Below are 16,610 nucleotides of genomic sequence, written 5' to 3'. Positions count from 1 at the left end.
CAAATACAGTAGTCTATGTATAATGCTACATTTATAATATCATAAGATTTCTATTTCACATAAATGCTGTTCTTTTGAACATTCTATTTATCCTGGAATGTTTTGTACACACACACACACACACAAACTAAAAATAATTATGCAGCATAACTGTTTTCAACAAAGACAACACTAAGAAATCAGAATATTAGTATGATTTCTGAAGGAACATGTGCCAGTAAAGACTGGAGTATTGATGCTGAAAATTCATCTTTACCATCACATTAATAAATCACATTTTTAAACATTTTATTATTGTAATTAATTATCTGACAATATTACTGTTTTACTGTAATTTTTATTAAATAAATGCAGCCTTGGTGAGTACAACATAAAAACGTATCTTACCAAGACCAAACTTTTTGAATGACATTATATCAGAGAATTTTTGAAAACAGTAAGGTCAGTCATTGCTGCATGTATGCCATCAACATGCCTTCTTCACCATCATCACAAAAAAAAAAGTGATAATTTTCCATTGACGCTACTCTAAATATAATATATTTCTAAGAAAATAGAATAAATAACCAAGTTTTAGTAATCTGAAAAGTCTGCCCCTACAGTATGAGGTCCTAAAGGGCACCTGCACTATAGCCTGCTCTGGGATTCAAAGCTTCTGCCCTTTGAGCTTTTCACGGTTTCTGAACACTATATCTGTCCAACGCATAGCACACACACGTCCCACAGTACCATCAACTAATGGTGCATTTGAGCCACATCAAACCAACACGCACTTCAAATTATTCACAGAACACACCATTACATAGGCTGGCTGACGTCTAAAGCATCTTAATCACAGTATTCAATCAAAAACAAATCAGGAGACTCAGAACTGTGTTCTCAGAGAAATCTATAGAAATAGAAAAGACTATAAAAAATTAAAACAAGGTGAAAAACCAAGTTCACTGGATTCTTTTACATCTAGTAACTTTTTCCTGCTGAGCTCATGTTTCTCCCTCATAGCTCACAGTCTATTTCCTGATCGCGGTCTTTAAATTGTCTTGTGCACCTGACAGAAACATCAGAGGCCTGTTTGGGATCTCTGGCAGCTCCGTCTATAAATAACACGTAGAGAAGGCTAAACAAAGTTGTAAAGCGAAAGAAAAAAAGAAGATGCCCTTCGAATAAATGTAACGTTACACACATGACGTAAACAAAACCTCTGAAACCAGTTCACGCGACTCGAGTAACAACACAAACATGCCTCGCGCTACTAAACCAAGGATGAAATGTACTGTACAAAAGTGCGTCTGTAAAAATGTTAAATATCTACACTGACGTGTCAACTTATCTAGGTAGCATATAGAGTAGGCCTACTTACCTCGCACGTCGCAAGTGAGATAAACTGGGATTCACAGATTTGTCTACCGTTAACAGCAGCGCGTGCACTGGAAAGGTGAGAGATCAGGTGAGCTCACGCTCTCCTTAAATGACGTCACAGCATGAAAGACACGAGCCTCTCCAGTTCACGACCACTTAAGCATAGGGATTGATGTTTAAGTTAAAGAGAACTAAATATTATAATTACAAAAGATAAAAAAATAAATGAATAAATAATGTGGAAGGTTGACACTTTATACAATATCTTAATAACCATAATCTACTATAAAAACTCTTCTACTTAATGTGTTTTAGAAGTTGTTGTTTTTTTAAATACAACCTTCAACATTTTTTTTATTAATTTTTTTTAAATCTTTATCTTTAAACCTATATATTTTTGGAAAGAAAAATATTTTATACAATTTTATAAAATGTAATTTTATTTACTATATTAAAACAGTTCTCTAAACACCCTGTCAGTTTTCTAAGTACCTTGATACTGATGGTGTCTGCACTTTCTGGAGAACTTAGAATTATATATTTACTACTGGATGATAATTATTAGCTACATTAACCTTGACAGACCTTGACAGATATTGTTATAAATGATGACAAGTTTTGTATTCTATATTCAATATTTTTTTTAAATGCAACTTTAAATAAAACTTTACTCTTTAATTCTGATTTATTTCTAAATGTATTTCTTAATTTATTAACTAGGAAATGAATCAAATTAAAGATAGAGAACACATGGTTGCAGCAAGGATGTGTTGAAAACTTTATTTGCGCTACATGCAGGAGAAGAGCTTTTTTAACTACGTATGTAAATACTTTAGAAATTGGACTACTAAGCTGGACTAATGTCATTTGGCATCGTCCACAAATTAATATTTTCCTTCATTGTTCAGATAACAGATCCATGAATTAGACATCATTAGGCTCAAAGCTGGCCGGTCTGATCTTCATCTGCACAGATTTGAGGGAGTACCACCAGCCATGCCACGGGTACCACACTATTCCATCATCAGTGACTGCACTGTAGGGGCCTCTGTGGTAGAAACCATTCAGATTGGCAGAGTGACATCTAGAGGAATACATGTGAAACAACATATAAAACACAGTGGACACCTTTTGGTTGGCAAATGTTCATATTTAATGTAATGAAAAATTGCCTTCATAGATTTTGTAGTTGTCATTATTACTATAATAAGAAAAGCTCTGTCATTGTTACAGATGCAAACCTGTTAAACCACCAGCCACCCTTGTCCTCCTGAGCACAACTGCCATTATAACGGTCATTATCTCTGTCTTGTGTGCTGAACTTCATTCCTTGATGGCTGGCCCACCACTGAACCTCAGGATGGTAAGTGCCAGAGAGAGCGTCCCCTGCGTTTCCTGTGTACACGCCAAACTGGAGCCGGTAATGGTTCTGAGAAGACAAATCTGATCGTTAAAACATTAACCAAATAAACAGATATTATACCATTCAGGTCAAATGAAATGTATAAATTGTGATTTTGTGTAACACTTCTTTTTGTTCTTAATGGAAATAGAATACAGTTATACACCCCGCTGTACTGATCTATTAGAAACTTGACATGACATCTGTTAACAGGCACAGAATATTTATCCAAACACCATTTATCATAATTATGAAGAGATTAATAAAAAGACCTGTTCATTTTCCACTTTGAATGTTTTGTACACCGCAAAACGGTGGCTGCCCTCAAAGTCTTCCAGATTGATTCTCAAGGTGTAATCGTCTGTGCAACAGATGGTGTTTTATTAAAATATGTGAACACTATAATATAATATAATGAAATGTAATAGAATAAATATCAGTCCATTCTTCAAATTGCTTGTCATATGTAGGGTCACATAATATAATATACATTTATTCTATATACATACATACATATAATTATGGCCTATTATGACATATGTTTTTCAGTTTGCATGCATTTTAGATATATCGATTTACTCACCTTGAGATGTCAGATAATGCAGATTATCATTCCCTAACCAGAACTCTCCATTAGCAGACTTCATGTCACCAAATCCTGTTTTATAATCATTCCAATCTCTATACATGAACATTGAGACATCATGTTTCATTTATTAATAAATAGACATGTCTTCTCACAACAATGAAATCGAGTTCTCCGTACCTATCAAATGACTGACTGCCATCCGAGCGTCTCTGGAAGACTGTCCATCCACCCCCATCTGTCATATCGCAGTACACTCTGATCTGGGTTGGATTTAGCAGTGGTTTAATCATGTAAAACCCACTCTTATGAGTATTGCCATTTCTGAAGATCTGAGCACAGTCTGTTTGTGGCAGATTGGTTTTTGTTAGTATTATATTGTGCTTTTATAATCAGACAAGTATAACATATTTGCACAATGAATACTACATCTTAAGAAAATAATATAGAGCTTTGACCCATGTACTGTTTGTCTCCCGTGTCATAAAATGAGCCTGCTTTTAGGGAATGTTCATCCATCTGGTTGTGATTCATTAATCGTTGAATCTGTTGCTGTTGCTTTGTCTGGCGAAGTTCCAAACTCTTCAACTCTGCTCGAAGACGCTGAATCTCATCTTCACATTCGACAGGAGTCTAAACACACAACACACAGAATGACTACTTTAAACTCAACATACAAATAACACATAAACACACTTCATTTAGGTGTAACTAAATGTAAATTGAACACATAAGAAAGAAGCCAAATTAATTTTAAGACAATACTCACAGAATCTGACAAATCCAGAGTAGTACAAAGCATCCAAATGATAAGCAAAACTGACATTGTAGATGTACTTATTCAATGCTGTATTTAAAGATAAAAGATTGTAAACCAAGTGATGCCATGTGCAATTTAGGCACTAAAGAACAAATACAGTCTTAACAACTTGTACAGATGCTGTTCTGGTGCCTGACAAAGTTTCCTGTGACTGGATGTGCGCTACTTTGAGCTGAGTCACTCTGGATCAAAACAGATGTGCAGATAACTACAAACAGCTTCCGAGACGTCACAAAGAAGACTGAAAATGTTCTGTAAATAAAATAAAAAACTGAGACATTTGATCTCAATCCTTAAGTTTGTTAAAGTAAAATTCATGTAAAACAAATGAATGGCCCTCAAAGTTTAGATGTTTTTTTACACAAAAAAATAAATAATTCTCTGTAATTTACATTGATGCACACATTTAATTCTCTGTAAATCTAAAACACATGGATATTTGTTTACAAAATAAACAGAAAAATCCTGATTAAAGAATGTATGATACACAGGGAAGAATACAAATAACAAATAAAAGAAACTTACTGCAATTTGTTTAGTTAAATTTAAATCAAGCAGAGGTTTACAGTAGCAATAAAGCATGCATGGCAGGCAAGTGCCTGGGTCCCCCCCATTTTGAGGGCCAAGCATTTAAATAATCTGAAATGTTAATATTAACAAAGTGTCTATTTACACTAAGTGCTAGTCCACCTAGGCAGAAGCTATTTACACTAACTCCACCCACCAATTACTGGTTGATAGACAAAATTACACAAGATACATGATTTAAACAGTGACCTAAAATATGTAAGGTGTATGATGAGATCTTCTGATGTGATTGACCAGTGGATTTTACTTGTCCTCAATGTCTATGGTGGTTAAGGCCCTGCACAATAGCATCTATAAAGACAGCCTTCATGCTTTCAATGTTGAACTAGCCACAGCTAGACAGACATTCTTCTCAAACCTTATAAACAGTAACTTAAACAACACTTGTATTCTTTTTGCTGCTGTTGAGAGACTGACAAACCCCCCAATTCGAAATGCTCTCCGACAGCAAATGCAATGAGTTTGCTTCGGTTTTTCTGAGATCAATAATATCAGAAAGATGATTAGCACATCAAGTTATGCAGAGGCCAGACAGATTCGACAGCAATTTCAAAAAGAAGATACTATGTCTGTTTTTGAAGCAACTGAGTAAAATCTTGGAAGAAATAATACAGCACCTTAAATTGTCAACCTGCTATCTTGTCACAGTGTGCTTAACTGTTAGAAGCAGATCTATTAGAAGTGGTGAGAAGTGATCTCTTCTTTCTGGGACTCTTCCAAAATCCCTTAAAAATGCAGTGGTTAAGCCCCTTCTGAAAAAGAGCAATCTTGATAACACCATATTGAGAAACTAGTGCGAGACAGTGCTCATTAAGATGATAAATGATATTCGCTTTAATTCTGATTATGGCAAAATATCAGTGCGGGTACTACTAGATCTTATTTCTGCGTTTGACACTGTCAATCATAACATACTTCTAGAGAGACTGGAAAACTGGGTCGGGCTTTCTGGAATGGTACTCAAATGGTTCAGGTCATACTTAGAAAAAATAGGTTATTATGTGAATATAGGAGAGCTAAGTGGACCTCCATGACATGCGGAGCCCCATAAGGCTCAATTCTTGCACCCGCTCTTGTTTAGCATGTATATGCTCCCACTAAGTCAAATAATGAGAAATAAATAAATTGCCATTCACAGCTATGCCGATGATACCCAGATTTACCTAGCATTATTGCCAAATGACTACAGCCCCACTGACAGTTGGATGTGCCAGAACTTTCTTCAGTTAAACAAGGGGAGAACAAGTCATTGCATTTGGAAACAAAAATGAAGTTCTCAAGGTGAATGCATACCTTGACTCTAGGGGTTAAACAACTAAAAATCAAGTGAAGAATCTTGTTGTGATTCTGGAGACAGACCTTAGTTTCAGTAGTCATGTCATAAACAGTAACTAAATCAGCAAACTATCATTACGCATTCAACACGGTTCCAGAAAGAGACACATAAAATGTCAGTATAAATTACAAAAACAATTTTCAGCATCATTACCAAGGTTTTCAGACAAATAGACTTCCTTATATCATCAAAACATTAAAGAAAAAGGAGCAACACTCAAAAAAAAAAAGTATATATATATATATTTATATAAACATTTCCATTTAAAATTATTCAGAGTTTATTATGCAAAAGAAACAGTTATACTTTTGCACAATTGCACAAATGTTGCAGTGGTAAATCAGTTACAACAGACGTGTCCATGAAAAGAGAGATGTGCACGTTCAGAGGCAGAATTGCAACCATTATGATTTTTAACATCCTCCTTGTCTTATACACTGCCCTGTAATGACAGATCTAGAACAGTATTTCATACACCTTAGTTAATTCAGATTTGATGGCAGATCACCATGGCGTACATGGATTTGGACAATCTCTGATATAAGACTCCAGAGATCCAGCTGACACTTCCATCAGTGACGTGTAGGTTGTCAACTGTAAAGACAGGACAGAAAATTGTTTCACTATTACACTTCATATGACATTAGACCAGATGCAGAAATGTGATCAAACAGCCTTTTTTCCTCTCCGTCTCAAAAATAGTGAAAGAAAAAAAAATAACAATAATAATTAACCAAATATAAGTATGATATATGTAAGTGCAAGGCTGTTGTTAATTCAACTGAAAGGAAGACTTACTTTATTAAGAACTGGTTTTGTAGACAGAACATCATATATTGATGCCAGAGAAATATTCTGTGGAAATTACAATTTGTTATCTTCTTTAAAACATGTCTTCACGAATAATTAGTTACTATATATGCTAATTATTTTAAAAGCACTTAAAAACTTAGCCTACTCTCTTAAATACTACAACATTGCTGTTTTATTTCTAACACAAAATGCCTCATACCGCTTGTGTGGTTTGATTCATGCACTTCATTGCTGGTGTTCTGCGGTCATCAAATATCATAGGCTCTTCCCAGTGATCATAGTTTGTTTCCAGGACGTACCATCGCCCAAGCTTCATATCAAGTCTTTAACATCATTAACAACACATTTTAGGGCAGTTCAAAACATTGCAGACAGAAATGTGGTACTTCTGTGTGACATGATTTACTCACTCCCATATGTCTAATGTGTTTATTCTCGTCCTGGTTATCACACAACCCTGACCCGAACGGTTCCCACCCAAGATGAAGTAAGCTGGTGCAAGCAGTTTCGTCAGAGAGAGCTGGTCTTTGGCATCCTCATAACTGCACGAAAAAAAAAAAAAAAGGAAAAAAAAGACTTATGAGTACTTGTGTCCTCTTGTCACTGAAATAGATTGATAATTCTATATATATATATATATATATATATATATATATTTTTTTTTTTTTTTTTTTAAATAAAAATAAAGATATTTATCTACCCACAGTGCCTTTTCTGAATGTGAATGTTATTACTTTAGCTGATGAAAGCTATTTTTAAATGATTACAAAAAACGTGTGTGTGTGTGAAGGAGAACTATGTGGTGGTCATGAAAGAGAAATAAGGAAGTTGTGGTTTCATGTTAAGCTAATCTGGTGTTTTTTTTTTTTTACCTGGTAGCATTTTCCAGAACTTTCCGAGTGAGAAAACCCATCCACATTCCATCTCTCCATCCAAGAATCCATTCCAGAATCCCTGTGAGAATTAATGATGTCATCGAACAGTCAACCATCACAAACATCTAGTTGCACACATTATTTGTTGCTAATGTTTAGAAGAAATAAATATATAGTGTTGTGTAGTGTTAGTTCTTTACAGACTTTAAACATTAAAATAACTGTTTATATACCTGTCACTTACATTTCATTTGTCATAATCATTTAAAAAAAATCTTACCTACATAACCCCCATCAAGGTTGAAACGCTCATTCATTGTTAGACTGAATTCACCCTAAACAAGTAAAACAATTACTTGTTTTTCATTTACACAAAAAAGAAGCATATATGTATATATTAATCTTTATTCACTTACAGGTCTAATTCCAGTAAGTATGCCAACATATCCAGCAAAGTTTGTTGATTTAAAGATGGTTTTGTTGCCTCTTTGGAAATTGATATTCACCACAAGAGGCTTAAGCTTCTCTGTTAAAGTCCAGGTTTTATTCTGTCGATCCCACCTTTATGAAAAACACATCATTCTTGTGACATGATATAAAGTATGTATGCAAATATAAATATTTGAAAGGTCAGAGCACGCACATCCAAAAATGTCTTGGCCAGGTGCAAGATCAAAAGGTACATCAAACAATAGGAAAAAAAATCTGCACACTGTTATTCCCCCTTTATTCAAAAAAACATTAAAAGTGGTAACGTTGCCACTTTGTAAAAATTTTTTTTAATATAGGGAGAATATTAGGAAATAATTTCCTATTATTTCCTAAATATTTGCCAAAAAATAAATCAAAATAAATCCTACCCCATAAACAGTCCAAAGTCCAAATTCCGGGCATGGTAAATATTTCCTAAAAGAAAAAAAAAATATATGCAATTAAATGTTTGTTAAAATTTAATTTGATTTACAACATTATGCAAACTGATTTACATTTTCTCACCATTAAAGTCTTCAGCAACAATAGATGTGCAAACAGTGAAAACCTCATAAAAGATATTGAACAGTGTAATTTCACCTAGAGAGACACATAAAATAAATTTACAAAAAAATTCTAATTAATAAATTACATTTGCAATACCTTTTTAAAGAAATGGGCACAATTAAGAATAAATAAGGAGATTGTTTGAGCTTTAATTTATCTGATTGCATGCATTTACCATAATTATTATTTAACAAATAAAACAAATAAAATCTAAAGTGATAAAATCTTACCTAGAGGGATGCCAGAAACAGCTGCTATTCCCTTAATTTCATCACTGAAAGGTTGTGGAAGTGTATCCACAATCAAAGGCTATAAAACAGTGAGGACATAAATTATAGCAAAAAAATAAGACATCAAAATAAATACCATCAAAATATTCAAAATGCATTTTTAAGAAGTCTGAATTAATTCATACATTTAATTGCTTACCAGCTCCTCGTCTACTAAATCAACAAGTTTTCCATCTAAAAAGCCCTTGGCCAGGTCTTTTATTGTTTGTACCATTGTGATCAACTGTAATGCAACATTATTATTTATAAAAAATATATAAACAATCAAAGTCTTCTTGTTTAACAATAAAAGACATGAACAATATTAAAGAGTTTCACCTCTGTGTTTTTATCTTTGATCACTTGCGTCCATCTCTCACTAGGAGGCAAATCGAGATTAACAGTGTACCAGGTCACATTACCTTTAAACCTAGATAAACCAAAAAAAGTGTTATTAAAGTCAACATATGAGCTCCACATAGTCAAGACCATCTGAAATGAAGGAACACATCAAACTGGATATTTGAAGAGAGTAACAGCAGTACGTTGGTCCTTTAGGTGGATACATTCCACTTCTGCAATCCTCCAGCTGCAAATACAGAAATACAGACAATAATGAGGAGCGCGTGACACCAGCACGAAGTGAAACAGCTCACAAAACAGCCTAATAAACTTTGTAAGGAAGAACAGGTCAATCAGGTGCAGAAACAGCATTTATTCTTACCCCTCGAACAAACTGTGAAAAAAGACATAAAGATATAACAATAAAGTCATGAACTGAATTTGGCTTCATTGTCTTTCCGCGAAGTTTTCTAAACGTTCAGTTATTCCCTGCGGAAGGAAGGTAGTGCGCCAAATAAGCTTCGCGACGGAATGTACCATCATGTAAGGGGTGCTCAGATACAGTAAATTATATGTATGCGTTATTTTTAAGGAAATGTTTACATGCGTTTTTCTTCTTATAAATATTAATTAACAATATAATTGAACAGATTATTTAATTGGATTTAGTTAGGTTGTGGTTGTTTATGAGTACGCACACAACACGAACACCCCCCGTCATTCTGCTGCTTGAGCTTCTCTCGGCAAGTAAACACGGAAGTTCAAGTTAATTTGTTCAATGTTTTGATTTGTCCGTTGTGAATCATGCGTGACAAAGAACAAGGGATCACGAGTGAGCTTTCACGACACCGGTCTACCAGTCACCACTACACGTGGAAGAAGAATTGGCTACTCCGCATAGACCCTTAAAAGGAAAACAAAACATGTCGGAAAGAAAGAAAGAAAGACCGAGAGACGAAGTCTATGAAAATAACTAGGATAATTCACTTCAGATGAAATGATTCAGTACATCCAGCAGGAGGCAGTATAATACTGTTTAGATCACAAAAACATTAAAGCAACATCATGAAATTATCATTCAAACGGACAAAATGGTTTACTAAATGTAGCAATTTATAAACTCACTTCAAGCATTTCCGTTATTGGTTATAAACAATTCAGGTTCCTGTGGAAACAGATTTAAAATACAAGCACAGCCCCCTGCAGAGCGGTGAATGAAGCACAGAGTGGAGTTTGAGTTATGAGCCTTTCACAAACAGGTGATAAAAGCAGACTGGCTGCTCAGCCAAGTGAGAATCCTCAATTAATGAAACACTTCCCAGTGATTATGCCACCTGATAGAACTTATCTCCAGAGTCAGGGCTGCACACCAAAGTCCTTGGCTGCACCCACCTTATGGGCTGTTACATCAAAACACAAACACAATGTGATGCATTTCACTTCGTATCTGCTGGGTTTATATACTTTAAAATACACATTAATTAATGAATTTGATTGCAGATTTCAGTTTGACCCAAAGGAGAGCTGATTTCTCTGACTCTCAGGAAGGCAAACAAGCTTAAAGGAAGATGAATGGAAAAAAGATTGGATGGAAAAAGGTTTGCTTTTCAAACCTTTGAGGTCAGCAACAATTTTTTTTTAAAGAAATTAACACATTTATTCAGCAAAGAGGCATTAAAATGATCAAAAGTGACATTAAAGATCACAAAAAGTATTTTAAATAAGTGCTGTTTTTTATGTTTGTTAATTACAAAAATTAACTTTTTCTACACTGATAAAAAAAACAAATGTTTATTGAGCAGCAAATCAGAATGATTTCTGAAGGATCATGTGACAAGACAGATTATGAGCAATATATATGGTTATTTAAACTGTAATAATATTTCACAATATTACAGTTATTAATATAAGTTTGATAAAACAAATGTAGCCCTGGTGAGAATTATAGGTTTAAAAAAAAAAAAAAAAAAAAAAAACAGTACAAAATCCTACCCATCCCTATATTTAGCAATAAATAAATAAATAATAAAATAAATAATAATAATATATATAATAACAATAATATATATTATAAATAAAACACAATTATTTGAATATTTGATGTTTTGTGTTTATACAGAAATAGACTTCCCTGAGATTTATTCACTAGAGTGAAAGGTGTGAAAACTAGCCTCAAACTTCATATTTACACTGGGCAAAACATTGTACAGTAGATTACAGAAATGCAAACTGCAACCGAAGTGTAATGACATATACTCACAATTTCATCACTAGTGCCACAAACAGCACTTTACTCATGATTGTTCACCACAAAAAAGCTAAAACTGTTGCCTACACAACACCGTCATAGAATGATGCACTTTTTTCAGATTTTTCCTTTTTACAATATCAATTTGTGCCTGTTCTCAGGAGTATGGGGGCCATTAGATACCGAGACACTGACTTTTACTGAGGTGTCCCTGGATTCCATTTCCTCTGGATAATATTGATGATCCCATCGACTTCGTTTGGCATGATCACTTTGAATCAGTAACAGCATATACAAACGTCTGTAAGAATGCATGTGTCTGTGATTCAAGGGTAAAGTTATTATGTCATGCCTACAGGAGGTTTGTCACTCTCTGACAGATTACAGTGTGTCTAAGAAAGGAAAGCTGCCCACTCTGCTTTGTCTTCTTGTGTTTCATTAGCCCTTTATATGTGGCCATTCAAATCACCTTGTCACTTAGCATTAATGGAAGGTGACCCTGTGCATGCACTGAAATACACTGTATGACTTCTGAAGGTAAAACTAGCAAAAAACATCCATCATGCTCAGATTTCAGAGGACGTTGCTTTAACAACACAATGCAGGCTGCATGTTAAACTAATACATATCATATCTGACTACACAGTGAACAGATATTAGGCATTAACGATATAGCTGGGATATCTTAACTGTGTCTGTATGCTGTGGTTATACATGTAGGCCTATTTGATGCAACTTTAACAACTTTCTCTAACCTTGTTTACCTGAAATGAAATATATCACAATAATGTGTATTACTTACAACTAACATTGTTTTATGCATTCTGCTTCATGAAAACCATATAAAGACTTGATGATTTCTATACAGCTGAAGTGTTTGTAGTTTTAAACCTGTTCACTGTCAAAGCTGAAAATGATTCAAGCATCTGTCGCCGGGCAATAAATCATACACAAATGGAAGCTTTAAAGCTAATGGCTTTGTAGCATTGGAGAATTTTCATTTGACTCAAAAGTCTCCTGGGCCTCAAACGTTTTTCCGACATTATGAAATGTTGCCATGTTGCAAATTGAACACTTTCCAGTTGAATTCCTAGTGCTGACATTCAAAATGAAACTGCATATTTTTCAAAAGTTACACATGATTACACATAATCACAAAGTTTCTTATGCCTATAATAAGAATTAAATGCTTTGTGGAAATTGTTTTGTCTATGTAACCAGGTACGTGAAACGTGAAACTGTTTCTAACTCAGAGTAAAATGATAAATGTGAAACTAAAAAAAGAAATACTCACACTGTGACAGATATACAATGAGAAATGAAGTCATAATTGTGAGAAATTAAGTCTCAGTTATTAAATTGGCTTCCACAGGTACAGTATGTCTAATTACATTCATTACAAAATTACATTACATTAAATATCCACTAATTCTTCTTCCTTACAAATGTAGACTAAATGCAAATCTTCTTCGGTGCTAATCTAGGGCTTGCGAACTCTAAGCAGATCAGAAGGACAACCACCTGGACTTGTTGGATGTAAATCCAGTTAAAGTAAAAAGCTTTTGCAAGCTCAGAAGTTGTTTTGAAGCTTAGGCCAGCTCCAGACAGGAATTAGATGCAGTTTATTGGAACAATGTCATGTCACATTAAAGAGTTAACTAAGCAGTGCCATGGGGACTGGTTATCTGGCTAGTTGCCGAGGTGGTAATCCAAGCCTCTGTAAGCATCAGTCAAATGTTACAAAGTCTCAGGTTGACACACCGTTTTTGCCTTCACAGTGTCTCTGAGGTAAAGGGAGAAGTGAGGTGAAATGTGACACTTCTGGCATCTGTTTGGCTCCATTAACACAAAAAGAACAGGGTTTTAGTGTGATGCATGAAGCACCAACACCACTTGAGCTGCCACGGAAGTGTTATTAAACTACTATATAAAATAGCTTTCCTCTCAGGAGTAGCAAGATTAAACCTTCAAGATCTTACCAGAACTGAACTGTAGTGTAGCAACTTGCTTGCTAAATGGTGCCTCTCAAATCGACTTTTGTCACAACATGGAAATGACATCGTGTTAGTGATATAGTGATTGGAGCCATATTTATTGACATATTATGTACTATTATTATAAAAGAAGTTATTGAGAACATTTAAGTGACATACATGTGAGATGTCAACATAGTACTTAGTACTAAAATGACACAAAATTCACAAACCCCCCCCCCCCCTCCTTTTTTTGTCTTTTCATGCATCTTTATTATTTATAAAATATTCTTTCCTCATAAAGATAAACAGCACATATTTCTGTATTAAAAACATACCTTTCACACCCTGAGTTCAATTCAAAAGCTGCTCCATCAGTTTAGTTGATCTCACAAAAAGACTATGAAAATAAAGTATGTGGTTTCGATCTTCAAGTGATGGATTGCTTCTTTGTTTTTGGCTTCTCTAAGTTGGATGATTTTAAATCTGTTTTATTTATAAATAAATAAATACACGTAAAGTTAGTGCTTGTTTTTATTTACCAGAAATGAATTATTGTTAAAAAATGGTCTTTTCATGAAAGATGGTTGAAGGTAAAGGGGTTGATGATACTGTAAAGTCATTTCAGAGGCAAAGCAAGTTACATTTTAATGAGATATGTCAATGATATTTTTTTACTAAAATGCATTATCAGCCCAGGAACACTCATAAATGCATTGAGTCCAGTAAATGAGGTAAATTTTGACTTCAAATCCCATGAAAGTGATGCTGCAGTGAAAGGCTAGAAATATATTAGAAGAATATGACACTCTTCACTCAGAATCAGATTTTTTAGATTTTTCTTAAACACAAAATTTAAGAAGAAAAGAAAGACCAAAAATGCGTGTAAAAAATAATACATTTTCAGAAGTGAATCTCAACTTGCCATGTTGTAATTGCTTCTGTCTGAGTTCAATGAGTGATGCACTTATAACAAACTCATTAATTAGAACAGACACCTGCACAATCGAAAATTAGGAACATATTGCATCACAGATATTCACAATCATGCAGAGCCTAATTACCAACATGATTTCAGATAAATTAAGCTACTCATTTTCTATTACGATCTGTCAGAAAACATGACACTAATAGCACATCAAGTTTGTTATTAACCTTATCGCTGTCCTTGGTCCTGACTGCTGGCCGTGTGCACAGAAACCATAATTAAACAGCAGCCTCTTCAACACCAGAACATAATGAATCTCAATGATTCAAAACAATGAATGTAATACTAATATTATATTTATTAACTATTTTGAAACATTACACAAATGCTAGTTAGTCGGTGGCTTAATGAGTGGCTATGTGTGTTGTTTCTATGGCTGGCACAGAAATAGAAAGGAGAATATTGTATCAGTTTGGTTCTTTGTCAATGTCCCCCAGTGACAAATGATGTATGGACAGAGACTTAATGAAAATGTCTATCAGTGCGGGGTGGAAAGCGCACCTCCAGAAGCTCCTCCAGTTGTTCTGATAGGGAGGCTCTCATCTGTCATTGTCTGGAGGTTCCTCAGACATGTACTAAAGTTAGCAGAGGTATTTAGGTTTATTGTATTTCAAGGGGCAATAACTCCTGTAATGTTCCATAGGAGAACCTCTATATGGAATGGAGGGGAGAAAAAATAAAAGATATATGTTCTCTAGACAGAAATGCATTGGGAAGGGCTTTGACGGAAGGATTCCGGATGGTACTGAATAATGGCCTTCCTAATTAGCAGACAGTTCTAGAAGACAAAAGACATCATGACAAAAAAAAAAATGAATTACTTCAGTTTCAAATTACAGTGAAATAACAGAACATCTGGCGTGGCCATTAATAGCTTAGCTGTTATGAATTGGAAAATAGGCACTGTAGTAACTGGCTAATAATAATGATAATAGTTACATTGAGAGAAGAAAGACATTGTATTTAATGTGTGCCATTGTTATCATTTAATACCGCACAATGAAGTGTGAAATCGTGTTAAAAAGAGGAGGGGGTAATTAAATTATTTTGAACTATAAACGTATTATGAGTCATCCATGCATGTAATTGTTTTTGGCTTTATTCTACATTATGTGACTACAGATTATGTCAGCGTGCCAATATAACCCTGAAACTTCATTAATTCAGACACACGAACACAGAGGTGAAGCGCCCCTAGGCAAAGGAGGAGTGTGCAGAACATCCAAATGTAAACGGATCCTCTTGTGTGTTCTTAAAAGTGTAATTCTCAAACTTCAAATTAGGTAAGATGAGGCCAGCATACTAAAGCCCTATGTAGACAGTACTAGTTTTCTGGAAGAGGATAAAGAAATTCTTGCTTACCACACATACAGTACTTTGCAGATTCAAATGGTTCCTCTATGGAAGCCTGTTTCTGTTATATGGAATAAAAAATATATTTTTTACTATTTTAGTTTGGACCTTTTCCTGCAATTCTGAGATGTTAACTCTTATTTAAATATCCAATTCTGAGTTTATATCTAGCAATTTTAACTTTTCATTTAGCAAATTAAAGGGACTGTAAGTAGGAATTACTCCCATCTAGTGGTGAAATTGTATTTTGCATTCAAACTAATTTTGCTCTCCAGCGCCTCGCTTTTTCAAATGCGCGTTGCATCTACGGTAGGCGATATGTACCAAAAAGCTTTGACAGGATGTCTTCTAATAGCACTTCGTTTTGGCGACGATGTTTTCTTCTCCTGTGGCGCGGCATATGTATGGTCCATAATAAGAATGCAATCCAGACTTTTAAACTTGCCGGTGCAGTTTCAAGCGCCTCTCAGTGCTCTGCACCTGCGTTTCTGGCTCTGACCGAAAACGCGTTGTGGAAACGCGTTGGCTTTGTACTTTTTGTCCCTCTCTGCTATTATAGTTTTGCAAGATAGCGGAACTACATGGAAGCCTCCGTCGACCTACCCGTCCCATGTATATAA

The 16,610-nt window shown here is 34.7% G+C and overlaps 3 protein-coding genes across 3 annotated transcripts in view; all 3 read right to left on the bottom strand.

Annotated features, from left to right (window-relative positions):
* mtus1a (microtubule associated tumor suppressor 1a) overlaps positions 1-1,495 on the bottom strand; it is a 29,497-nt gene extending 28,002 nt beyond the window's left edge. The window contains exon 1 of the mRNA XM_059515548.1: positions 1,361-1,495. The gene's annotated coding sequence lies outside the window, so the exon portion shown is untranslated. The remainder of the gene's footprint in view (positions 1-1,360) is intronic.
* A 630-nt stretch (positions 1,496-2,125) lies between these two features.
* Positions 2,126-4,516, bottom strand: fgl1 (fibrinogen-like 1). Its single transcript, XM_059516668.1, has 7 exons — positions 4,117-4,516; positions 3,806-3,980; positions 3,528-3,690; positions 3,345-3,442; positions 3,034-3,122; positions 2,601-2,788; positions 2,126-2,443 (listed from the first exon to the last, which is right to left on the bottom strand). The coding sequence occupies exons 1-7, from the start codon at positions 4,171-4,173 to the stop codon at positions 2,284-2,286; spliced, it is 930 nt and encodes a 309-aa protein (XP_059372651.1). The 5' UTR covers positions 4,174-4,516; the 3' UTR covers positions 2,126-2,283.
* Positions 4,517-6,366: 1,850 nt separating this feature from the next.
* Positions 6,367-9,964, bottom strand: asah1a (N-acylsphingosine amidohydrolase (acid ceramidase) 1a). The gene is made up of 14 exons (XM_059516667.1): positions 9,811-9,964; positions 9,632-9,675; positions 9,426-9,516; positions 9,247-9,330; positions 9,048-9,126; positions 8,776-8,850; positions 8,640-8,685; positions 8,196-8,340; positions 8,060-8,114; positions 7,777-7,858; positions 7,315-7,446; positions 7,104-7,227; positions 6,890-6,946; positions 6,367-6,685 (listed from the first exon to the last, which is right to left on the bottom strand). The coding sequence occupies exons 1-14, from the start codon at positions 9,877-9,879 to the stop codon at positions 6,596-6,598; spliced, it is 1,173 nt and encodes a 390-aa protein (XP_059372650.1). The 5' UTR covers positions 9,880-9,964; the 3' UTR covers positions 6,367-6,595.
* Positions 9,965-16,610: the final 6,646 nt, after the last annotated feature.

Source organism: Carassius carassius, chromosome 29 (genome assembly GCF_963082965.1).
Source record: "Carassius carassius chromosome 29, fCarCar2.1, whole genome shotgun sequence".
Classification (NCBI taxonomy): domain Eukaryota; kingdom Metazoa; phylum Chordata; class Actinopteri; order Cypriniformes; family Cyprinidae; genus Carassius; species Carassius carassius.
This window is presented reverse-complemented; position numbering and strand designations above follow the sequence as displayed.

Bases quoted from the DNA above. Each gene is read 5' to 3' on its own strand.
- asah1a (XM_059516667.1), bottom strand. From the start codon at position 9,879: ATGAAGCCAAATTCAGTTCATGACTTTATTGTTATATCTTTATGTCTT. The intron at 8,115-8,195 runs GTAAGTGAATAA...TTACTTGTTTAG, and splicing joins TACTTACTGGAATTAGACCT to GGTGAATTCAGTCTAACAAT. The intron at 6,686-6,889 runs GTAAGTCTTCCT...CTGTCTTTACAG, and splicing joins CAAAACCAGTTCTTAATAAA to TTGACAACCTACACGTCACT.
- fgl1 (XM_059516668.1), bottom strand. From the start codon at position 4,173: ATGTCAGTTTTGCTTATCATTTGGATGCTTTGTACTACTCTGGATTTG. The intron at 3,981-4,116 runs GTGAGTATTGTC...TTGTGTGTTTAG, and splicing joins CTCTGGATTTGTCAGATTCT to ACTCCTGTCGAATGTGAAGA. The intron at 2,789-3,033 runs GTCTTTTTATTA...TTGTCTTCTCAG, and splicing joins TCAAAGTGGAAAATGAACAG to AACCATTACCGGCTCCAGTT.